The sequence below is a fragment of the Culex pipiens genome, chromosome 3 (assembly GCF_016801865.2).
Source record: "Culex pipiens pallens isolate TS chromosome 3, TS_CPP_V2, whole genome shotgun sequence".
NCBI lineage: Eukaryota > Metazoa > Arthropoda > Insecta > Diptera > Culicidae > Culex > Culex pipiens.
The window spans coordinates 17,019,548-17,045,331 of NC_068939.1; the positions used below are offsets into that span (position 1 = coordinate 17,019,548).

Consider the following 25,784-nt stretch of genomic DNA (forward strand, 5'->3'; position numbering starts at 1 on the left):
TTTTTTTATATTTTCCAAAAAAGCTTGTTTTTCAAAAAAATCATATGCTTATTTTTTTTTTGGGAATCGCAATAACTCGTGATGGTTACAAGCAAACCTTATGTTAATTATCCTTTTTTTTATGTCCGCTCTACCACTTCACATTTTTCTAGAACCCTGTTACTTTCGGAAACATAACCCTTGAACGTTACAAAAAAACGCGAAAAAATTGAAATAAAAAAATGTTCTAAATGAAAATGTCATGTCCCAAAAACATAACTTTTCTTTCGACCCTGCTATTTTAGGACCTTTATTTGGACATTCTCGTGCTATTTCACTAGTAAAAGTAGTACTTTTTAAACAAAAAACTGCATCTCAAGACTATTTTATCCAGAGCAGCAAAACACTGCCTCCAAATTTCCTGTTCCATAATTCTGGGATGTTATTGTGCCTACCACAATTGTGGAACATCTGAATTTAACTGATATTTTCACAAAAAAAAAGACCATTCATAAAACATTACTAAGGATAAGTTTTATTGTTTTCAGAGTGTGAGAAATAAAAAGAGTACTCCCAGAGAGGAAAAAAAGTTTGTTTACATTTACATACATTATAAGAAAAAAGTGTTCAAAATTTGTGGATTTCAAAGGTCAATGTTTTTCTTTAAAAACTTGATCTAAAACGTAAAAATGAAAAGCCGTTCTATACATCAATCGAAAGATCGCAAGAAAAGCATTCACATGAAAGTATAAGCAAATCATTATGTTCAATTATCGATTTTCTATGATTTGTTGAATTTGCGTTTTATTGAAAAACACGTCCTTTTTCAAACGTTCAAAAAATGAAAGGGGTCGTCACAAGATATCGAAAAATGGACCTCGGATTCGTGATCAGAGAACAACATTACCTCTTAAGACAAAGTTTCACGCAAATTGAAGATGGGTCGGGGCAACTTTTCTCGATTTCATGAAAAAAATGGCAAACTTTCGATAGAAATTTCTCTCCACGCTACGGCCAAATTTAATTCAACTACTATGGCTCGCTTCTGTTTGACGCTGCTGAAAAAAGCGCTACATTCCAAAGCGTGCCCACTATTTGATAAACTCCAACTAATTGGCTGATAATGACGTCTCCAGGGGGAAAACTTCCGATCCTTCGCACAAAAACGCAGAGATAACTTTTATTTTACTATATAAATTGTGCGGAATCTGTGCCCTTCCTCGGCACACAATTACTACCCTCACGGAACGTACTAATTTTCTCCCGTTCAATTTCTTTCCCTTTCATCCATTTCAGAGAGAGAGAGAGACGAGCCAGATTACGCACCAAAGGGACCAAGAAATGCCACCCGGCCACCATCTGGCCATGACCGACACACAACGGGCCAGCCTCCCGGGAAGAGGCTCTGCCGGTGCAATCTAAAGATAATCTTCGCGCAATCGAGAGTGAACCAGTTGTAATAACAGTGCAACCTTCCGGAGCCCTCCGGAGTTGCAGGTTATTGTGCAGCTGCACCCATTTCCCCCAACCCCCCCAACGACGACGGTGACGACGACGTGAAAGTGACCCAAATCGGTGTTCTTATGAGCGTCGTTCCGGACAACGACGCCGACCACGGACCCTACAACGAGACCCCAGCTGGAACGGTACGAGGAACCGAGGCCACAGGAAGGTGGTGGCGGGGGTGGAGGCACCCTAAGACGACGAGGGAGTGGCTGCGGCAGCAAGATGAGTACAAATTCACCCGGAACGCCGAAAAAGTGTCGGCTCATACTGCAGCAGTGTCTGGCCATCCAGCTGACCAAGCCGGGCCATCCGCCGGAAGATTTCTGGATGTACGATAGCGGCTACACGATCTTTCAGGTGAGTTTTGAGCTTTTTCGGTGATGTTCCATGGTGTGCTATTTTGTCACACGTGCATTTTTTGCCAAATTGAGTTAAGGACCTTCTAAGTCCCCGAAATTTTATATCAATCCTGAAATATTCAACAATACCGTCAAAACCCCATGCAAAATTCCAATTAATGTAGTTCCGATAAGATCGTGATATCTTGACACACAATCTTGATACAAGTGCGAAATCTTGTCCATGAGAATTTTAGTCGGTTCCGTTTTGTCACACGTTCATGCACGTGCAGGGATGCCAGATGAAATTTTGAGTTATCTGCAAATTTTTTTTCAAATATCTGCAAAAATCTGCAAACTCAAATACACGAAAAACTAGGTTTATGGATTCGTATCCTACAATTCTGTTTAACAAAATTATGGTGTTTAACTCAAACAACGTGCATATGTCTTTTTTATGTACTTAAATCTGTGTGAAAACAAACTATTTAGCTAAAATTATTCAAAATATTTTCAAAAAAATTGAAAATGTCTTCATAAAATGTACGATAACTTCAATTAAATCTTATTTACCTGCATTCCTTTTCGATAAACGGCAGGATACCCTTGGTATAATTTTAAAATTATACAAACAGTATTCTAAAAATTAACATATTTTTGTCAAGATACCTTTTGTATGTTTTATTCCTCAAATTTGTGTTTTCCTATTTCAAGATTAGGCTAATATAAATATACTTTAAAAGGTTTTTTCCAATGTTTTCCAAAACAAAAATTAAAAAAAATTAACTGTCTTCTAAAATAATTTTGATTCAATAATTTCGGCAGGGTTTTAGCGACGGTTATAGTTTTGCCTATTTTGTGATACTTTTGAATAACTTAACAAAAAGTTAAAATAAAATATGCGATAGTATTATTTCGTGCAGTATTGTATCTAAGGAAATTATTGTTTCAACGGTTTAAGCTGATTACACGTAATTATATTTTTAAATCTTTAAAGTCCATGTAGCATATTTTCAGATAAGTCTAATTTTTTGATAACTATTTCAATGGCTTATTCTTCTTGCACCACTTACTTGAATTGTTTACTATTTGTATGGTCATGTCAGTTATTTACAGAAACTTCAAATTTATCATAATTCTTATAAGTGGAAAGGAATTATTGTTGCATCTCGCTGTAAAAATACATATGCGACAATTTTCTAAATTGATACGAAAGTTCTTATTTATTTCAAATGTAGGTCTCTGAACTCTTAATTCATTCATATGAAAATTCATTGTTCGCTTCGCTTCGCTTTTTTACTTGTAATTAAAGGATGACTTACTCAACAAATAAAAAGTAATAATAAAACAGTTAACAATAGATAAGACTGCCGATGGTAAAATATTTCAATAGTTCATCGCTAACAACTTTTTTGGATGTTTTTGTGACCAGAAAAATAACCAGGCTAGCGTAGTTCAAGTCTGGCCCTGGAGAATCCGGAATATCTCCGGCCAGGAACCCGGAATCTAGGTTTTTCCGATGCATCGTGTTCGGTGTTAAATTACTGATTGAACGAACCTAGAAGAACTAAAATTGGTTTAGTTTGAGCCAAGATAGTGTAAATATTCAATATTAAAAACCCAAGTGATAATTAAATGGCTAACAAATCTGTAATTTAAACTTTAAAAATTGTAAAATACCGTCCACACCTGAATCTCCTAAGACTTCGCTAAAAATTTACTATGGAAAATCAAATCACATTAAAAATAACTTAGTCTTTGTCTTATTGTGGGTCGTTGAACTCAAATATGACCCCAAAAACATCCGAAGTGATCTGGAAAAATGTACAGTTTTTAAAAATTTTATACATATGTACCCTTTAGGAATTTCACACCTTATGTTCTGAAAAATAAAAAAAACTTGAAACCTAGCTCTACATTTTGTAAAGTAACTCATGCTGAAAATTGTGGAACAATAAGTAAGTAAAAAGACGAATTCTTAAAAAACTTCCAGAGCAACAACTTAAGAGAATGTTTGATAAAATGTTTTTTTTTTAATATTGTGTTTGTTTGTTTATCACAAGTAAATCTGTAGAAATTCATAAATGTAAAACTTTGATCAGTCGAGTCTGGGTTGTATGAAGAGCGTTCAATTTTCCGGGGTTACAAAATTCCAGGGAAACGGGAAATTAGAAATTTATCAAAAATTGATCTGATCCTGGTTTGGATTATTATTTTGCAACGAAATTGTAGAGAATAGCAATGCTAGGGTTTTTTTCTCAAAATTTATTTTCCCTAAAAGAGCTAGCTAGCAAAATCTTTACTTAGAACTATGTACCCTCCCTGTAAAGGCTTATGAATTGATCTCAGTTGAAAGGTTCTCCAAATCACTGAATTAGTTTTTACGCCGACTCGATTTTTAGGTTAGAAATTTGACAGTTCGGCTGCACTGTTTACATTTTTTGCACGTGTGTCTAAGTAAAAATGTGTGTGCGTGTGCGCTCGTGACGTCACGCTGTAAAACCTAATTGCAAATGTAACATCCTGGAGTAGAACTGTTGAATTTTAATAAACACTGAATGAAAATTTTATTTTTTTAAAAGTAGGTATTATTTTTTTAATCACAGTGTTTGGGCAGTGAGTAAAATTTATTCATGTGAGCATAAAAACCATAAAATGCTTTTAAATTTATCTCTGTGACCAGCTCGAGAGAATATACTGAAGAATAATATTGATAATTAAGTTGCAATGAAAAATAAATAATGCAGAAAATATGTTTTTCATGGCAAATATTTTTTCCAGAGAAAAATTTACTGGTTTGAGCTCAGCAATAAATAAATAAGCTAAATGTGCCTTAAAAATAATCCTTTTCACTTAAAATACAATTTTTATGCAATCACACCTCAAAGTTTTCAAATATTTGGAGCGAGCTTTTTGAAAAAAAATTGCATGTTTTGGGCACTTTTGTGTAATACGAAGAAGTTTTTCAATGATTTTTTAATGATGCAACCTTCGGTTAAAATCATTTTCATAGCAAAAAAGTAGTTAAGTAGTTTCATATTCAAACTTCTTACGCCCTTGGTAGCTCTAGTGCCATATACATTTTCAACTTTAAACTGAAATTTCTCGAACAAATTCACAAATTAACCTAATTCTCCTAGCACAGCCCTCTTTGAGACATTTAATGTTATCAATTCAATTTTCATCTAATTTGGTCATGGTAAACAAAAACGTACCGGGACCGTGGTGTAGGGGTAAGCGTGATTGCCTCTCACCCAGTCGGCCTGGGTTCGATCCCAGACGGCCCCGGTGGCATTTTTCGAGACGAGATTTGTCTGATCACGCCTTCCGTCGGACGGGAAGTAAATGTTGGCCCCGGACTAACCTAAAAAGGTTAGGTCGTTAGCTCAGTCCAGGTGTAGGAGTCGTCTCCCTGGGTCCTGCCTCGGTGGAGTCGCTGGTAGGCAGTTGGACTAACAATCCAAAGGTCGTCAGTTCGAATCCCGGGGTGGATGGAAGCTAAGGTGTAAAAAGAGGTTTGCAATTGCCTCAACAATCAAACCTTCGAACACCTAGTTTCGAGTAGGAATCTCGCAATCGAGAACGCCAAGGCAATGCTGTAGAGCGAATAATTTGATTTTTTTAAACAAAAACGTAGAGGAAACTTAATTTTGATCTTGGTGGGAAGGGGTACTTTATTTTCAAATGGTATATGGTATTTCACTATTTTTTTATTTAAAAAAATGTTCCAAAAGGATAAGAAAATGTATACTTTCGATTGAATTTCGGGAAATCCCGGGAAATTATCAATTTCCCGGGAAACGGGAAATATTTTCTTTCGGGAAATCTCGGGAATTTCCGGGACGGGAAATTGGACGCTCTAGTTGTATGTGTTCTCTTAAAAAAAAAGTTTTTTTTTGTTAACATGTAAAAGTCAACACTTTATTGGCGATATTCCTCCTCGATTAGCTTGACTCTTGAACAAAACCAAAATTGAAAAATACAAAAAATATTTAACTGTCGTTTTGATCTGTTTTTGCTTTTGGTCCGAAAACAGAATTAACAATTTCGTAAAAAAATGAAATATATCAAAAATAAAAAAAAACTCGGATTATTGTTCAGAATGGCTCTAATATTTTATTTTTTTATATGTGTTTATTTAAAACATAAATTTTATATTGAAATTTCTATTTTGAGGAATATTTTGAATAAGCTTTAAACAGCCAATATTAAAAAAAATGTTCAAAAATGTGTCAAGAATTTACCTTAAAATATATTGTGTAAATAAAATTCAATTGTTTGAAGAAATTCGAAGAATAGTTTTTTTCAAAATTGTGTTTAAATTATTAACTGTAATTACATTATTTTTAAACATTTTATAAAATATTTGATTAAAAATGCACAATAACGCAAAAAGTGCACTTTGATTTTTTCATAAATATTGTTGTGCTGAGTAAATTAAACTTTATAAACTTGCTACGACCATTTGTATTCAAATGCAATCGACCAAACAATTTTTTTTTTTGTGGGAGGGTGATCCAGCCGCACATCGTTGATGTCGAAACCTCTAAACTGGGCCCTCGTCCTGTCACGTCCGTAAGTAGTCTTGTTGTACATTACAACTAGAATCAGATCTGCCAATGAATTAGTACACTTCAACCAAATAAACACTGACGCTGTAAGGATCTGACTCTAGAATAAATGCACAGTTGTGTGTTATTCATAAGTCCAAAATGTTCAATTATTCATATAAGTCCAAATATTCATTTGCGGATAACTACCTAACTTGAATTGAATACAAGATTTAAAGCAACCTATCCGAAAGCTACTCTTATCTCAAATCCCCGACATTTTAATTATTAACCAAAAAAAACGTTTCTTTTAAAACCTGTCTGGCTTCTTTTAAAAAACAAAAAATGATAATAACAGTTGATATTTTACAAGTCGTGAATTGAAAAAAAACGACCATTTGATTGTCAGAATTCCAGTAGATCCCCGATTCGCAACAATGGTCGATACATCATAATCCGACAACCGTTAGTTCAACAGATCAACGAATTTAGTCCGATATGATTTCACTATTGATTGATCGAGACTCTATGAAAATTTTGACAAATCAGAATGGTTTTTATGCTACTTGAATGAAAATCACCGATTCTGATAGAATTACTAAATCCACTGTTACTAATTTTGTCCAAAAATAACTAAAGGCAAAGTATAAAAAGTTGATATTTATAGTTAAAATCCTAAATTCTACAAAAAACTTTTTTTTTAACCCGCATCCTAACCTGACACCCATATTAAGATAGGGAAAAATCACATATGTAGCGGTTCATTGTACAAATGTGATATTTCCACTATCGGAGAACCTCCTTGTCTCGATGACAGCTTACCGGCCATCGATTAAGCCCTGAGACTGCGCCAAAGTGGGTTCTCGCAGCATGAAGTGGTGTCCATGTGTAAAAATGGAAGCTTCAGCAATATACTGAACACTTCTATTTTAATTCCACATCGACCAAACAATTGCAATAATAACAAATAATTGCAATAATATTCTAAACAAAATAAAAATAAATCAAATAAACACATTGTTGTAAGATATCTTTGTTTTTCTTTCTTATAATCCAAATAAATTAATTGGCCGGCGCCGGTATTGATCAGCATGATAGGGGCCTTTGAGAAGTTGCGAAGCGAGGAAAGATAGCACCCACTCATCTTCCACGGCTCGTGGATGTAACTTCTGGAGGTCCTGGTCAATAACGGAGTAGCAACTGCGGGTGGGCACCTATGCTTATGCTTATAATCCAAATAAATTAATCTCATTTGCAACACTATTTTGTTTATTTGTTTATTTTAAAAGAATCTGATAAAAATATTGTTATGAAAAAAAAAAATATTGCATTTCAACTTTTATCAAACATTAGTTCCGAACAGCTTCAGAAAAATCCGAAATATCAGATCTGCAAAATCGTGCATTTCGGGTTAAATATTTTAAAAAAAAAACAAGACTAAAGCCTTGTGCCCTATCAGAAAACTAGAAACGCTTTGATTTATTTTATTTTTATAAGTTTTTAAGTTTATCTCCATTGAATCCTTATGTGAGCCAAAATTCCTTTTTAAATATCAATTGCATTAGTTTTTTAAATTCTATTTATTTAAAAAAATCTTTTGTGTGCACTGCTGCTGAATTTTCAATGGGAAAACAATTAAAAACTAAAATAATAGTCTTTCAAAAATTTCGAATCAATCCAATTAAATAAAAAAAATAATAGGCATAGATAAATAAGTATGCAACTAACGTTTTTGTGCAATTTAAGAAATATTGTGAAATGATTCGAAACACAAACCCAAAATTAAAAACAAGGCAAACAATATATGTTGAAATGTTTTTAGAATGTTTGAACATTTGACTTGAAAATACTAAACTACCGTCATCAGGAGTGACATTGGGTCTGGGGGATGAGATTGGGTCATACAAATTTCAGCAATGTCACCCCTGATAACGGTTATCATTCTTTATATGTGAACGCCTTAGGTTCTTTATACATCAGACAAAATCATACAAGATTTTTTTCTTTTATATCTAGAGTTTTTTTTCCTATAAGCTATTGTCTTTCATATGTTTATAGGACCTTTTCGAAAAAAATCTGCAGATATTTATTGTGATACAAACAGTAATGCAGAAAGTGCTACAAAATTCATTAGAAAAAGTGACCAGCTTTCTTTGGAATCATATTCATATATGATTCTTTTGTAATTTGTCGTTTCCTTATTCAACTTTATAAGTTATGAAAAAAGAGGGGACAAAAACAAAAGAAAATATTTGCAACATCATTGTTGATTGAATTGGGATAATATTTTTTTATAACTTGTTAGTTTATGTTTTTTGGAAAATTGAAATTAGCTGTTTGTCATACGTTTTTTAAGCTAACAAAACTGAATAAGTTATCAAAAACAAAACTCACTGTGAAACAAATCATCGACAAAATTTGACTGTACCGGCTCAATAAAAAAAGAACCCCGGAATATTTTCTTACACATAAATGTCATGTAGATTGAACAATATTGTACCTGTGCTTCCCGCAAAAAGAAAACTGGTTTAGCCTGTTTGACTTTTTCGCAATTTTCGGTTGAAAATTGAGTTTTTGCGTGATTTAAGGAAAAGCTCGTTAAGTTTTTGGGTCAATATTTTTGGCGACTAAGGTAAAAACGAATGTAAATTAAATTAAATTGAATGTTTAATTCAGAATTTGCCATTGCAAATTCTTCTTCAAATCTTATAATAGCAATATACCAGGATAAACGGCCTTAAAACAACTGAGACCGGGACCAACGTTTTACTTCTCCATCCGATGGAAAAATATTTTTAAAACCGCATTGAAAATCTTATGTAACTTCGCATTTACATTTTTTTTGTTTCTAAAAAATAAACAGAGGTAGAAAACCAAATTCACCGTTAGTTCTAAATATTTACAAAACATTAAGAAATTAATATAAAAAATTCCAAAACTCATCTCATTATGTTTTCAAAATTGTCCCATGTAAGAATCTGAAAACTCAATGAAGTTAACAACAATATTTGCTTCAAATAATTAAGGACAGCGTTTATTCAACAATAGCCAAAATATTGGGAAACATTTACTGAGCTTGTTTAAACGAATGTTATAAAGAACTTAATTAATTACAATTGGATCTTGGCCAAGCCAAGCCAAGCAATTTCAACCTTTTTAACACCTAGATTTAAGTAGGAATCTTGCAGTACACCAAAGCCATGTTGTAGAGCGCGCAATCTGAATTGTATTTTTTTTTTTGCGACAAATGGTTGGTAAAATTTGGAATCCTTGCATATTTTGACAGTTATCAAACTTGACATAGGTCTAAGAAGATTGATTCTAAATTTGTAAATGCTATGTACAGTTGGGTTACTCAACTTATTCAAAAAAAATGTCACATAAGGATTAAAGTTTTTTTGCAAACCTCGCCGGTAAAATATCTGCAAAAATCTGCAACAAAAAAGTTGTCTGCAACAAATTTCGGAAATCTTCAAATTTGCAGAGAAATCTGCAAATCTGGCATCCCTGTGCACGTGTACTGGATTTTGGCAAAACAATTCAACCAAATTTTGGGAGACCAGAAACGTGTTTGTTATTGTTTACATTGCATTTTTCTTGAAACGTCAAAACGGCGGATGCGAAAGGGTCCATCCATAAATTACGATGACTCTTTGTTGGAAGTTTCAGAATTACGCTTGAATCTCATGAAATATGTTATCAAGCTGAAAATCACAGTCTGCCTATCTTTCACCGTCTTCCTCGATTACAACACGGTGTAATTTTCTAATCTGGCAAAGATCTTATTCCGGCAGCCTCAACTAAACTCACGTGCATAGTGCAATTCTTACGCATTTCATGAAACGCTCACACCACCACCGTTAAACAGTTTACCGCAAAGCAGGTCCACTTATCCAAACATTTAAGTTGATTCTTTAATTAAGGCTTGTCATGCGCAGCCGGTTGCGGTTTGTTACGTGCGAAAAACACAACAAAGTGACGTCCGATGCCTTTTTTCTCACAGGGGTCGTCCGGGCGTGACGCCACGCGGAAAAAAATTGTGGAGGCGTGAAAGAAAACAAAAACAAAACGCAACTGCGAGATTCGCAAGATGATGATGTTGTAAAACGTGCGAGTGCATTTTTCTGCACGCTACCCTGCGTTGAATTGCGAGGTGACGGTAGCTTGTCCGATGTCCACCTCAGCTTGGAGTTACGGATCCGCGACGGTAATTAATATGGGCCGGTGCCGAGAGCGTGGAGCTATCAATTCAAGACCCGTTGAATGATTCATTTTTGTTGTTTTGGCCGGTAAACGATAGCTATATGTCTGACAACGACGCTGTTCAGCAGCCGGTAACCGCGGCCGGTCGTGTTGTGGTCAAGAAATATATGTCACGTTGTCCGGTAATATCTGGGCTATCAGTTTCGATTCGCTTCAGCGTGAATGAACGAAACCAGTGAATTAGTTTAGATGGCAGATTTAGCGACTGCAATGTTGTGTAAATCACACGTGAACGAAAATTACATCTCGGACTGGGAAATCACGTTTGAAATTATCTGTACCCTTTTAAACTATTAACTTCAAATTGTTATTACTTCTCTATTTTGTATTTTTCTTTTCTCGCAATCTCCCTTTTTGCGATTTTGCATTGTTTTTGTTTTTGTAGGTAATTGACAATATTTGCGTTCAAATAGGGGCCATACATAAATCACGTGGACATCTTAGTTGGCGATATTCCATGCTCCATACAAAAAATACCTTTTTCCATACTAGTCTCCTTACAATTTCGGGGACTGGTCATACAAAATGGGTAAATAAATATAACGATTTCTGTATCTTGAGAAGGTATTTTCTGATCGATTTGATGTCATCGAAAAAGTTGTAGATTGTTGTTGTAGGACTTTTCGGAAAAAAGTACATGAACAAAACGATTTTTTTATTGAACATTTTATCCGTAAAAGTTGCATTCCCAAAACACGTGTATTCTTAATTTTCGATCTTTTTTGTATGGTAGGGTACTAAAAAAACATATTTTGAGCCTTTAGTTTTTTTGGAAAATATCGAAAATCTGGACAAAAAAATTATTTAAATCATCATCATTAAAGCAGCAAATAAACTTTGCAACCGAATGTTTCCTTACATTATTTTGAAAAATGTCCGTTCTGAAATTTTAGCCGCTTTTAGATATTTATTATAATTTATTTTAATTGAAAAGCTGAAAAAAATCCTGTAATTTATTCTCCGGAACATTGAAAAACAAATCGATGAAAATGAATTTCTCTAAGTCCTGTCATTCCTTGAGCTATTTTAGGCCTCTGAGCCAAATATGAGCAAAATCGGTCAACATTTACCCATTGATACTCGGAGAAGAAGTTCGTATGGGAAAATCTAAAAAATGTATGAAAAACTCTATTTTCTTAATGTTTGGTCTGCGCTTCTTCAATCCAAATATTCTCTAAGGGACCATCCATAAACCACGTAAACACTTAAGGGTGGGGGGGGGGGGTTTATGGCGATTGTCCACGCTCCATACAAAAAACTTTTTTTTTTAATGGACGAAAGGGGGGTGGTGAGATTTCCAAAAAAGTGTCCATGTGGTTTGTGAATGGTCCCTAAAGTGAGATTCTCATTGGAAATGTAATGCTCTACAACTTTGTAGATCATTGCAAAGCTGTAGAACTTGATCCAGAAAATTTATTAGCAATTCAAAAAAAGTCATTTTTGTTTTATAAACATTTTTTTCACCAACTTCAGGCTCGAGTATCAATGAGTTAACCAATTTCGCTCAAAATTGGCCCAGAAAATCACTCAATAAACCGTTATCCGCTTGTGGAGCAAGGGTACATTTTTTCTGGGCACCCTACTGTTCACTTTTTGCAATCATAAGTTTCCAAAATATGTTAATATTGACAAAAAAATGCGAGTAAAAAAAGTTTGGCTGTACATTCGAATTTCATAAGAATTCAAAATATTCTTAAACGATTCCAAACATGCTAAATATGATTATTTATGCAGAAAAATGCAGTTCAGGTTGTTTTCAGTGGATTAGACTTGTACTTCCATTGTAATTTTTTGAAAGTTTTTTGAAAAAATATTTTTTGCCCGCCTGACCAGTTTTGAAGGGGGGGCGACATAAACTTTGAAAAAAAAATTGCAACGGCCTAACATAATTTCAAAATTTTAAAATTAACCGTAACTTTTTGAAAAAGCCTAAAAAAGAAAACAAAAACTTTTTTCAAGTGTTAGACCAAGATATAATTTCGAAAATTTCGCAAAACTTTCAATTTATTAAAAATTGGACCAATAATTCTTTGTTTGTACTTTGCTGTTAAAATCTAGTCTCTAAAACAAATTCTTTCATTTTGGCCGCTGCTCAAAGTTGAAATACGTTTTTTGCATCGCTTTTCTAGGAGACGGTGATTTTAGTGGATTTCATACATCCAGTCATGTTCATATGATGATTCCACAAGTCCATGTATCCTAGGAATTGACAATTGGGAGTAGAACCAATTCCACCTGAACCGAATTCTCAACACCATGGCAGCCATCCATATCCGGCCGCTCCCATTTGCCCTGCACACCAGGAGCAAGGATAGGGAATTTGGAAGACGAGACCTGTTGATGCTGCACTTTTTTAAGATGATAAGGGAAATTCTCCTCGGTATATTTAAGTAAGTTGTAATACTGTTAAAATAACAGAAAGTGTTATGGAATCTTCTTGAAAAATCAATTTCTGCATAAGGGTTTAATAACAGTTTATGTTATCATAACAAATTTTGTTATTGTTCTGATTTTGGTTGAAAGGCAAAACAACTTTGGAATAAAATTTTTTGTTCTGGAAAAATAACTCCAACTGTTATTGGGATGATCGGATTAGTTGTTAAAATAACAAAAACCCGATTTAATCTCACCTGGGGTGAGAAAGAGCCTTTCTTACTAAAGAATATAACAATGGTAGAACTTCTTACAATTAATAACATCGACTTTGTTTATTTATAACGTCAGCTCAAAAGAAAGTCTTATGATGAAAGTAATGTATTATGATGATATTATGAGTATTATGAATGATATGATTTCCAAAAGAAATTAAAACGCAATTTCCACCAAAAGAATATTTTTAATCGTACAATATGTTTGTACGTTTCTAATCAAACAAGCGATTATGACAAACGCGATCATAGCAAGCTTCCCAACAACGCACACCGCGGTTTTGGTTTTCTAGTTTCGGTACGAGCCCTTTTGTGTGACTGTGTTGGTGTTTTGGTTCATCGTACCAGCGCACCAAGACAAGGTACAAGTGAACCGCGTGTGCCGCACGGTGCAGGTAAGCTAGCCATTCAGCTTCTACGAGAGTGACAGAGTCAGAGATAGCTATTTTTAACAACCACACCACTACACACTCAATCGCGAGAATCTTAGGAAGAAAGCCATTGGAGTCGCCAGCATTGAACACTTTGAAAACGAAATAAACGATGAAGAGCTTAGAAAGCTCCTATTATCCTATCCAATGAACCCTGTTAAATAAACTTACGAAATCACGAAAAAATGAAGTCTACATTTAGGCGATTTTAGGAGCACACGGGAAACAAAATGATTGTAGCCGGATGAATGTCCTATGTCACAAAGGTTTTTGCATAAACATTGGAGAGTTATGCAAAAACAAACAGGGCAAAAGAAACCGAAAAGCTACGATATCTTACATGTTGTAGGAAACATCGGTAGACAAGCTACTACAAAATGAGTATAAGTCGAGCCACAAAATATATGCGCCAGCATTCTCGCGCCAGTTTTCGAAGCTCAACTTGACAACTTGTCGACTTGGCGACGAAGTGTCAAAAATCGAGGCAGTGTGATTTTTTGTCGATTTTTCCGATTAAAATTGATGCTGAATCGACATATTTACGAAGATGGAAATGACGTCCTGCCTTAAAGTAAAACCTATACCTTTCTTTAGTAAGAAAGGCAAAAAGGATAACAAAGATTTTTCCGAAGAATAACTCAAAATGTTATTAGTCTGTTATTACGATAACAAATAAATAACAATAAAATCATAACGGCGAATAACAATTCTTGTTATAAATAACATAAAATGTTATTGGCCTAGTATTTTCAAATATCAAAAAATGTTATTCCCACGTTATTTCCGTCTGCTCGGGATAGGTTTTAACCACCAAAGATGATTCAAAATTGATTAAAAAAAAGAGTTTCATTCATGGAAAAAACATAAAACCATTAGCTATGGATATTACTCTTTACGAATTTAGTTCAAATTGAAATTGATTCTTTGGTTAACGCTACCTTTTTGCTAAAAAGTTGTTTCGGTTACAAAATACCCAAATGTATGTCAATTGAGCCCATCGTTATGCAACACACAAACTCACACACCAGCAGCATCGTTTATTTGTAACAAATCTGACACCGACTATCGCACAACCAACAATGCACCGGAAAGCAACCAATCTGGAAAAATAAAATCGCACTTCCTCCCTCAACGGTGAGTGAAAAATTGAATAAAATCTGCAAACAAACGAAAAACATAAAATAAAACTAAACCATTCTCACTATCTGTTTCCCGGTGGTGGAGGAGGTCTCCAAGCCCGAGCAGGGGTAAATAACATGAGAATACCAAATTTTGGTATTACTTGGGCAAATAACAGGGACGAAAATGTGCCCTTGGTTGCCCAGTAATAGATGGTAAAATACCATAAAATCATACCAAAGTCTTGTATGTGGAAGGGCACAACAATACCAAAACATGTTATTCCAAATGTAAAATAATACCACAAAATAAAACCATTTCAAAACCAAGTTGAGGTCTTCTGGATTTTTGAACATTGCTTGAATACCAAAACTTGGTATTGCCATGGTTTTATTTTTAGATATTTTCGCGCCCTTGGAAAATCATATTTTGGTATTCCTGTGGTCTTCCACATACATGATTTTGGTATGATTTCATGTTATTTTACCATCTATTATTGGGCAACCAAAGCCACATTTTGGTCGCTGGTATTTGCATAAGTAATACCAAAATTTGGTATTTTCATACCATTTTTAGTGCAGCAGTTGCAGTTAGTGAAAAAACGGAAATGATCCATATGACACAGCCAAATCTACTCACCTGATGATTCCATGTTGTTCTTAGTGATATTCTTCACCACATCGAATCCATTTGTCATTGATTAACGGCTTATGCTTGATGTTCTTGAAGCTTCTGAAAAATAACAAGATTGAAAAATAAGTGTTATTAAAACGAAACTGGATTGAAATTCACCTAAATTCAATAATCTGTCGATTGACTCGTTTTTCAAAGTATTTGGTTATCCCGAAGGCAGTTTTCAATGAAGGCATTCGCTTTGAGACATCATTTTAGCGCAAAATTAATTATTTTGTCAAAATTGGTCAAATTTTTTCCATAGTTTCAGAGGAATTTGATAAAACACTTTAATCCCAAAATAATACCTAAATGTACCATCCTGACCTTGAAAATTTTCCACAATTTCAAGTCATTTCTTTAGGGGGTATATCAAAAATGTTTAAAATCAAGTTTGAAATTTCCGGTTTTCAATGAAAGCATTTGCTTTGAGACATCATTTTAGCGCAAAATTAATTATTTTTTCAAAATTGGTCAAATTTTCCCATAGTTTCAGAGGAATTTGGTGAAAATACTGTAATACCAAAAGAATACCAAAATGTGGTGTTCGACCATTGACAAATTCTGCAATTTTGCAATATCAAAACAATACCTTAAATTGGTATGATACCACATTTTGCTCTTGCATAATCCTTAAGCCAAATTTTAAAGGGTCCAGGAATAGCAAAATTTGGTATTGATACCAGAGAAAGGTATTATTACGCATTTCCCTTGTTATTTACCCATGCTCGGGAGGTGTTGAGAACAGTTATCGGCTTCATCGCGAGGGGTAAAACTTTCGTTTTTCCTTCCGTTTTTTTTTTTTTATTTTTTTTTGCATCGAATGAGAATCACTTCGCCACTCAACTAGAGATATACGTAGTACAACTATTGCATCGGTTAGTTGGTGTGACTAAAGCGAGTGGAAAAACGAGATCGCTACGCTGACAGGAAAAACTGGAAAATAAAAGTGAATCACGGACCTCCTCCACTCCGTCTCCCTTCCAGACTTGAAGTTACTTTAGCAAAGTGTTGAACGCAGCACAAGGAAAAAAAGTGAAGTTTGGAATATTTATTATCATGCTGGTGCTGCTGTCGACTTAGACGACAGAATAAATTATGCAATCTCCCAAGTGCCCAAGTGTTTGTATGTGTGAGCCGGAGATTTTCCCAGCTCGTCGACGAAGACAACCAAACGGTCGACGTCATTATTCCAACAACAATCTGATCTAAGATGCATTTTTCTTCTCACATCCGTCATTAATCGTTGTTGTTATTTTTTTTTTTTTTGTTTCGCAGTGATTAACTGCACGTAGCCCCTTCTGATTAGAGTGTAGGTACTGGCGAGCTGTGATTATTCTCGCTTGGACGATTCTTGTTCAAGATAGAATTGTTTGGAATCTTATTATCTTATAATTAAAGTCAAACGTAACTTCTGTAGAATTTAAGCTTCAATTTATTTAAAAAAAAATCTTGTTAGAAGACAAAATTCAAAAAAAAGTGGAATTGCAAATGGACAGGACATTAAAACATGATTTATTTAAGATTCCATTAATTTTGTTTCATAAAATAATTTTTAATCAAAAAAAATACACCCAAAGATAAAGAACGAGGGGATAGTCCTCACGAAAAGAGACGTGAGGAAAGTGCTATTTTGCGAGAGTATAGTCCTCTCGCGTGTTCTTTCGTTCATTGGAACAGTTCATCCTATTGAGTGGCTTATTTGGACGAATGACCGCCACTTAGTCACCGAACCATGGTGGCCCATACGACAAAGGTACGGTTAAATATGCCGAAGGTCTTGGGTTCGAGTCTCGGTACCAGTACTTTTTTTTTTTTTTTGATAGATGAACTTTTTTTGAAGATTAACCCATGAGTAAAGTACTCTCGGTAATTTCGGGATTTATCCTCTCCGTCCGCACACCATTTTACTCCCGAATCGTGCTCTTTATCCTCTCGTATGCCGATGCCCAGTTCTGGGTGTAGGCCTTTTCGAATATTTGAGATTTTCCCAGGAAATTTCATGAAACTTACTAATTTGATTTGATGGTCCCCGTGGATATTGGAAAACTAAAAGTTTTTTTTTATAATTTCAAAGCTTTTAATGACCGATTCTTCGGCTCCTTTTTAAAAAAATTCCATGTTTTTTTCAGCGTTTTGGCTGTAGTGGCAAAATAAAAGAAGAAACCCCCCAATGTTTTTACATATTCGGAAAGATAATTGATTTTCCTACAAGGAAATATCATGCAGAATGAACCATATAGTACCTGTGCTTCCCCTGAAATAAAAATGTAGCGTGACGGGACAACATCGTAAAACTGGACTTTTAAAAGGCACACTACAAAAATCGCTACAGTTTTGCCAGTTTGATTTTTAAAAACTATTCCTCTTCTACACATGATCACAAATTAAAAAACCAATCTTTTGCTCCTTGAACTGAACGAATTGGTTGAAATTTGAGTTTTTGCCAGCCATTTCTTTTCGTGACGGGACAACGAAAGGAGCAGATTTATGAAAAAACTCCTCTCCCGTTCAATGGCTTGCAGATCACATTTGGTCAATATTATTGGCTTTTAAGGTAAGAAAACGCATTTAAAGCACATTGCAATGATTGCATCATATTAAAAATGATTTTTTTCATATTAAAAATCACATTGAAAATTGAAAAATGTGACATTTTGGTGTAACTTCACTAAGAATCGGTCTAATCAGTTTGACATAATGGGTAATTCTCCGCCAACTCTCACAGCAATTGCCCCGACCCCTCTTCGATTTGCGTGAAACTTTGTCCTAAGGGGTAACTTTTGTCCCTGATCACGAATCCGAGGTCCGTTTTTTGATATCTCGTGACGGAGGGGCGGTACGGCCCCTTTCATTTTTGAACATGCTAAAAAAGAGGTGTTTTTCAATAATTTGCAGCCTGAAACGGTGATGAGATAGAAATTTGGTGTCAAAGGGACTTTTATGTAAAATTAGGCGCCCGATTTGATGGCGTATTCAGAATTCCGAAAAAACGTATTTTTCATCGAAAAAAACACTAAAAAAGTTTTAAAAATTCTCCCATTTTCGGTCACTCAACTGTAAATTTTTTTGGAACATGTCATTTTATCGGAAATTTAATGTACTTTTCGAATCTACATTGACCCAGAAGGGTCATTTTTCATTTAGAACAAAATTTTTCATTTTAAAATTTCGTGTTTTTTTCTAACTTTGCAGGGTTATGTTTTAGAGTGTAACAATGTTCTACAAAGTTATAGAACAGACAATTACAAAAATTTTAATAGGGGTTTGGTTATAAACATCACGAGTTATCGCGATTTTACGAAAAAAAAGTTTTTAAAATGTTGGTCGTCTTTGATCATGGCCGTTCATGGTCACCCGCGACAGACACGGACGACGAAACAAAGAGAAACGCAAAAATTACCTTTTCAAAAGTTTTTTTTCGTAAAATCGCAACTTTGTAGAACATTGTTACACTCTAAAAAATAACCATGCAAAGTTAGAAAAAACACGAAATTTTAAAATGAAAAATTTTGTTCTAAATGAAAAAATGACTCTTCAATGTAGATTCGAAAAGTAAATTAAATTTCCCATAAAATGACATGCTCCAAAAAATTTGACAGTCGAGTAACCGAAACTGGGAGAATTTTTAAAACTTTTTTAGTGTTTTTTTCGATGAAAAATACGTTTTTTCGGAATTCTGAGTATGCCATCAAATCGGGCGTCTAATTTTACATAAAAGTCCCTTTGACACCAAATTTCTATCTCATCACCGTTTCAGGCTGCAAATTATTGAAAAACACGTCTTTTTTCGCATTCTCAAAAATGGAAGGGGTCGTACCGCCTCTCCGTCACGAGATATTAAAAAAACGGACCTCGGATTCGTGATCAGGGACAAAAGTTACTCCTTAGGACAAAGTTTCACGCAAATCGAAGAGGGGTCGGGGCAACTTTTCCCGATTTCGTGTGAGTTGGTAGAGAATTACCCTAATAATTTTTGGTTTGCTTTAGTTCTATTTCGTAGATAATTTCATGTTCAGTAAAATCTTACGTGACTCAAAAGAACAAAAAAAAATAGGAAAGATTTTTTAATAATGAATAATGAAAAATGAAAAAAATCAAGTATTAAAAGTAATGTCTGTAATTTTAACATACATGATTTTCAAGGGTATTTTTCGTTCCTTGTAATTTCCATTTAATGTTGTGTTTTGGAATAATTGTCCTCGTGAAAATTGAAAATTGGCTAGATTTTTAAAAACAAATTATAATAAAAAAAAACTGAGTAAGATTTTTTTTTAAACGCTCCAAAAATAAATTCTGATGAGACTTATTAAAATTTCTATCGATAAGTACATTTTTTTTAAATTTGGTAAAATGCAGTTTTTTCTAGGGCGTCCAATTTTCCCGGGTTTTGAATTTCCCGGGAAAAGGGAAAGAAAATTTAATCCCGGGAAAATTTGAAACGGTCATAAAATCTATGTTTTCATCATTCAGTGCTGAAAATGTCAGGTGTCATGACGCGATGGTTGTTTTAATTGTTTTGCACAGTCTACAATCATTCAAGTGCTTGAAAATAGTCAAAATAGTGTTTAAAGAGGATTTTACGAGTCAGTCATATGATACGAATTGAGTGAGTGTAGCTCATTTTTTCACGTCTCTCCAGCAGCCGACGGGCACGAGTCAGGCGGCAGTGGTTGAACAGACACAGTAGGCTTATAGTCACATGCTAGCAGTGAACTGACATTTTGGTTTGCTTCATGTGTACGCGGTTGGAAACTTTTTGCAGGCCTGTTCATCATATTTGTTATGTTTGTAAAGCTTAAAATCATAGAATTAGCTCAATACTGTTAATTGGTGATAATCTACACCTCAATCTAACAAAGGACAGAAGTTTTTGTATAGTTTGAAATACATTAATATTTTTTTGTTCTTTGATGTGCTATGAATTTAAATGAACCACGATTTTTTATTTAAAAAAAATCGAATTAAATAATTTTCTCATTAGTATATTTCTATTATTTATTTTTTACAAACTAGAACAGCGAAAAAAAATTCTCTGCAACTGTCTAAAAAAAACAAGAGACGAAAACAAATAAAATTATACAAGTCAATGTAAAATATTGGATAAGTTAAGAATTTAATGTTTTATATAAAAATATATTTTCAAAAATATCTTTGAGTCACTACCGCCAAGATTTTAGAGCAATAAATTTGAAAATCGGTGTACTAATTGTTTGATTCTGTACATGTTGTAACATACATCAATCAAAACAATCAAAACATTATGCAAAAAATGCTCCAGATGCCTATGTTTGATGAAAATTAATTAAATATACGATTTTTTTTAAGTTTGAAACCATTAATGAACGTAAGTATTATATCAAGCCTTTTTTAATAAATAAAATTAAAATAGAACATATTTTAAATACTTTTTGGATCTGTAAAATAAAATTTAAACATTTTTTTCTAATAAGGCAAATTAACGCTGATATTATGCCGAATACCAATTTTAATACTTTAAAATTCTTATCGATTGTTAAGTATTCAACTGGTCATCTATTTCACCAATCAAATCTGAATTTCCAGACCAAATTTTGATTTTTTTTCGTTTTCGGGAATTCCCGGGATAAAATATTAAAAAAAATCCCGGGATTTGGGAATTCCCGGTTTTGCAAAAATCCCGGGAATTTTGTCTCGGGAATTCCCGAGATTGACGCAATAGAATTTTCGATTTTTCCTCATCTTCAAACGTTTTATTTTACCCTTTTCTGCAAAATATCTAAAAATAAATAGGCAGAAAACTGCATAATTAGTTGGCTGACCTCTGAGCTATACCAGAATAAGTCGTCACAAAATACAGCTAGTCAAACAAAAAACATGAACAAACTTTGTTGACCTAATCGACCCACGTTATTTATTTTCTTTTCAAAAATTGTCGCGTGCTTGCCAAAATATACAATCTTCAACGTTATTGAGATGTCAACCTTCCAATACTCGCCCGCGAGGTTAGAGTCATACGCCAAACAAAGTCGAGTATTTATTAGCCAAATAGGCACTGCAAATATTCCGCACTTCCAAGGTAATTTTAACAACGACGACGACAGACCGACAAGTACCAACAGCACAAACACAACACATCTCGCTCGAGGGCTCATCTTTGATGATTCAAGAACACGCTAATGCGGAAAATCCACACAAAAAAATGTCCCGCTCCCCTCAAGCGGTTATTGCATTTTTTTCGGGATCAAACACTTACCTTGAATTGGCTTCAAAACGTCACGTGCTTGAAAGAATATTGAAGAATCTATACTTGAAACGGTATTTGCCAAACTCGGAAAGTCGTGCTTCTGACTGTTGAAATTTATTGATTTTTAGTTAAGTCTTTTGTTCCCCTTATTTGCTGGCAGTCCGGGAATGTGTGCGAAATTTGCAGACATACGAGGGACACGTGGGCAGAATGCCAAAGCTGGGGGGGATGTTTGAGGGTTGTCATCTTTATTTGGAATCTCCTTTAGAAAAAAAAATCAAAATATTATTTTTTGATTAGAAAAAACGAAGCAAAAACTAAATTTGCAGCAAATTTTGCACATATTTCACTTGAATATTCTTCTCACTTTCGATGTACCGAATAATTCCGTTCAATATCCAGATAATACACATTGCCAGTGCTAAAAATAAAATATTTTTATATATTTTTAGAAGAACACATAAATAACAAAAAAAAGTTCTTACCGCAAAAGACAAATACAACAGCAAAAAATGATAATCTCTTCATCGGAAGACGACTTTGATCAACTTTATCCAGAGAAGTGATGCCAGCAGTTACTATTGCCATCAAGCTGATCAGAGCTGCAACTACGTAAAAAGTGCGATACATTTTAACACACGTCAAACTTTTCTGAAATTGTGCATTAGTTAAGTTTGATTTCATTGAAAAAGTTCACAAAATTATACTTGAATGATACCAATCAGAAGAACAATTGACGTTAAAATCCAAATGAGATTTTTCATGACAACAATAATTTCTCCACCATTTCCGTTGGCTAAAAATAGGAATAACAATAAAAAGCATAACATTTTACTACAAACCAGACTAAACTCTCACCTTTTAGTGAAACATGTTTCACAGTACTGGAAGTTCTTCCTACTACAACAACGAAAGCGTAGATTCTACCCAACTCTGGAAATATGTTGAGGGCCACCATTTTCAGGTATACAGTACTTTCCTTAATGACAACTCAATCCAGACTAGCTTCTGGAGCAAGTTCAGGAGGTACATGCAATTGACAAGTTTTGTCATAAAAATACTAATTATCGCACTTAACTGTGAAGTCAAATATAATTCTGAGCTAATCAGCCCTTTTAATTCCAAAATTATAATACACGGGAAAACATATTTACAAACGTAATTAAATTTTTAAATCAAATTTTGAAACGATAAATCCAAATTGCCCTCTACAAAAAAAAATATTAAAATGTCTTATTTTATAAAATTTGAATAAATTAATCGTTTTTCGTTGAAAAGAAACATAAATCGTTTTTTATTTTATTTTTTTCATTTGAGTAAATCTCTACGTTTTTGCAATTCAATTTTACAATGTATTTTTTTGTTTTTATAAAACTTTATCTATGCATTTTTGTAAGTCAAAGTAGCTTTTTGCATCATTAGATTTTCCTTACAAAGCTCCAAAAATTTTTACAGACTGAGATTTTTGTTGTCTAGGGTGGTGCAAAATCTGGTACTAAAAATGTCATTTAAAAAAAATTATAAAAAAAATAGAAAATATTGTTCAACAAAATTTTAAAAATCATTTCTAAGATGCAAAATCAAATTTGCAATCAAAAAAGAATGCACTTTTTTCCATGTAGTTGACATTTTTTTCCGAAAAAAATATTTATTGCAATTTTAAAATATTTTTAATAGGAACAAAAACATATTTTTGAAGGTCTTAGAAACATTTCTCCAATTTATGTTTTTTTCCACATTTTTTATCGGACTGCTGATTGCTGAGTTATAGCCTCTTAAAGTTAAAATTTCGCTAAAACAATTATTTTTTCTCAGTGTCATCTCATAAGCCCTCACTTTCCGACTCGCGATAATTCGAAAACAATTGGTTCGATTTGCATTGTTAAAAAAAGTTAATAGAAATTGTCTGTTCTGTTTTAAAAAAAAATATTGCAATTTTAGAATCTTGTTGAAAGGTCTTAAACACTTATTTCGGCATTTTAAAATCTTGGACTTGATTTCTTAATTTCGAATATTTTTCAACACACATTTTCAGGAAAGTTTCATTTTTTAAGATTGAGTTTGACAAGTTAAAACTATTGGTGTAATTAGTGAATTGAGTTTAGGATTCTTGGATTTCTGGGATATTTTTTTTCTGCAGGGGTGCTTTTTCTCTATAAAGTATTTTTAAATTTCGAAAAAAATACATTTTTGAAACAAAATACCTAAAAATGCAGTTTGATTCGGCATCTTCAATCAATATTTGAATTTTGTTCGACAATATTTTAAAAAATACCAAAAAAATGGTTTTTTTTTCAAAATATGATATATCCGTTGCCAGATATTTCATACGAGGGACAATATTAAGATTTTTGAAAAAATCAGTATTGATTTAAAAATCCATAACTTGGTCCAAGATTTTTTGCACAACCTGGAAATTTCTGAAAAGTTGGCCCCTAAAACATATTAAAAAATAAAATAAAAATGAAAATAGTGTTTTTTGCAAATCAAGTTTCAGTGACAAAAAGTGAAATTTAAAAAAACACCAATTTTTTTTTTACCGTGTATCATTTTTTTTAGTGTGGTCTTTATCCATACCTACAACTTTGCCGAAGACACCAAATCGATCAAAAAATTCCTTCAAAAGATACAGATTTTTGAATTTTCATACATCATTTTTGTATGGACAGCTGTCAAATTTGTATGGAAAATTATATCGACAAACTAATGATGCAAAATGGCTTCTTTGGGCATACCGAAGGCACCAAAAAATTTCAATCGGATTAAAAAATACAAAAAAAATCGAATGACCGAAATCTGACAGAATTGCTCAGTAATAAAATGTCAAACAGAAAAATCGGGATTTATTTTCCGTGTACTCATTTTTTCAGTTAAGTCTCAATCATAACCTATGACTTTGCCGTATACATCAAGTAGATCAGAAAGTTCCCTCACAATTTTTTTGACCAGCCCGCCTTGTATAGAAAAACTAATGATGAAAGATGGCTTCTTCCGACATAAGGAATGCATGAATACAGTCTAATTCAAAAACAAAAAAAAACAAAATTAAAAAAGTAAGTAGCAACAAATTTCTCATTTTGGTTAAAATTGTGATAAATTTATATAACATTTATAATTTTAAGCAGTTTAATCAGTGGTTTAACATATCTGCAATAAAAAATGCATTGTTTAGGAAGAAAGACTTAAACTTTTAAAAAATGTAATTGCTTCAGTAAAACAAATAAAAGTTTTTATTTACGTTTCTTTTTTCAAGTCTACATGACCTTAAACGCAAACAAAATATTATATTAATCTAAATAAAACTTCCGTTTAACCCTGAACAACCCTAAAAATGCCCAACCGTCAAACCCACCGAAGCTATACACAGCAAATCTCCGCCCAAACTCTTATCTCAGCTGCTCGACATAATCGGATTTGGTCCCTCATCCCTCCCACGTGTCCAGCCAGATCTCTGTCTGTCTATGTTGCCTGCTTATTGTTTGGCTTTAACTTAACGCCAACAACATGGCACAAATTCCACCTTGCTTCTTTACAGATACAGTCGTCGTCCATTAGTCGTTTTGGCCAAAAAGTCACAGTCAGCAGTTCTCGGTGATTTCGAGACAGATTTCCAAAAAAATGGGGTTGAGTGGGGAAAGGAAATGCTGAAAAAGGAACAAGAAGGAAAAGTTAGTTCCGGAGACCAATTTTGTCTCCAAAAAAGAGCTGAAATGATTGCAAAGTGACTAAGTGACAAGTGGTGACTTTTTTGATTGATTGCGGTAATCCCTTGCGTAGACATTTGGGGATAAAGAGCAAAGTGGGTTCGGATGTTTTGCAAATCAGAAAGCGTGAAGAGGGGTTTGAGGATAGGGATATGAAGATTAATTTTGTTCAGTTTTTATTAGAGCAAGTTGTGGAACATTATTTCCTAGTCAAAAGTCATGAAAAACGATGCCCTTGTGCATTAAATTTGTGGACAGATAATTCATTAAACAGTTGTCCATCCCTTTCTTCAATCGAAACAAAAGTACCACAAAATTAAACCGAAAGGGTGCGTCGTATTTAATTTC

General features: G+C 33.7%; 1 protein-coding gene and 1 long non-coding RNA gene across 2 annotated transcripts in view; one reads left to right on the forward strand and one right to left on the reverse strand.

Moving 5' to 3' along the window:
• The window catches only part of LOC120413447 (putative uncharacterized protein DDB_G0277255), a 297,006-nt gene that overhangs the window by 251,689 nt on the left and 19,533 nt on the right, over window positions 1-25,784 (forward strand). Inside the window, exon 7 of the mRNA XM_039574280.2 lies at window positions 1,276-1,842. Coding sequence (XP_039430214.1) covers window positions 1,708-1,842 — 135 coding nt within the window. The 5' untranslated portion in view covers window positions 1,276-1,707. The remainder of the gene's footprint in view (window positions 1-1,275; window positions 1,843-25,784) is intronic.
• LOC128093314 (uncharacterized) lies at window positions 21,825-22,736 on the reverse strand. Its single transcript, XR_008212398.1, has 4 exons — window positions 22,591-22,736; window positions 22,440-22,528; window positions 22,218-22,383; window positions 21,825-22,153 (listed from the first exon to the last, which is right to left on the reverse strand). It is a non-coding gene; the product is annotated as an uncharacterized LOC128093314 (long non-coding RNA).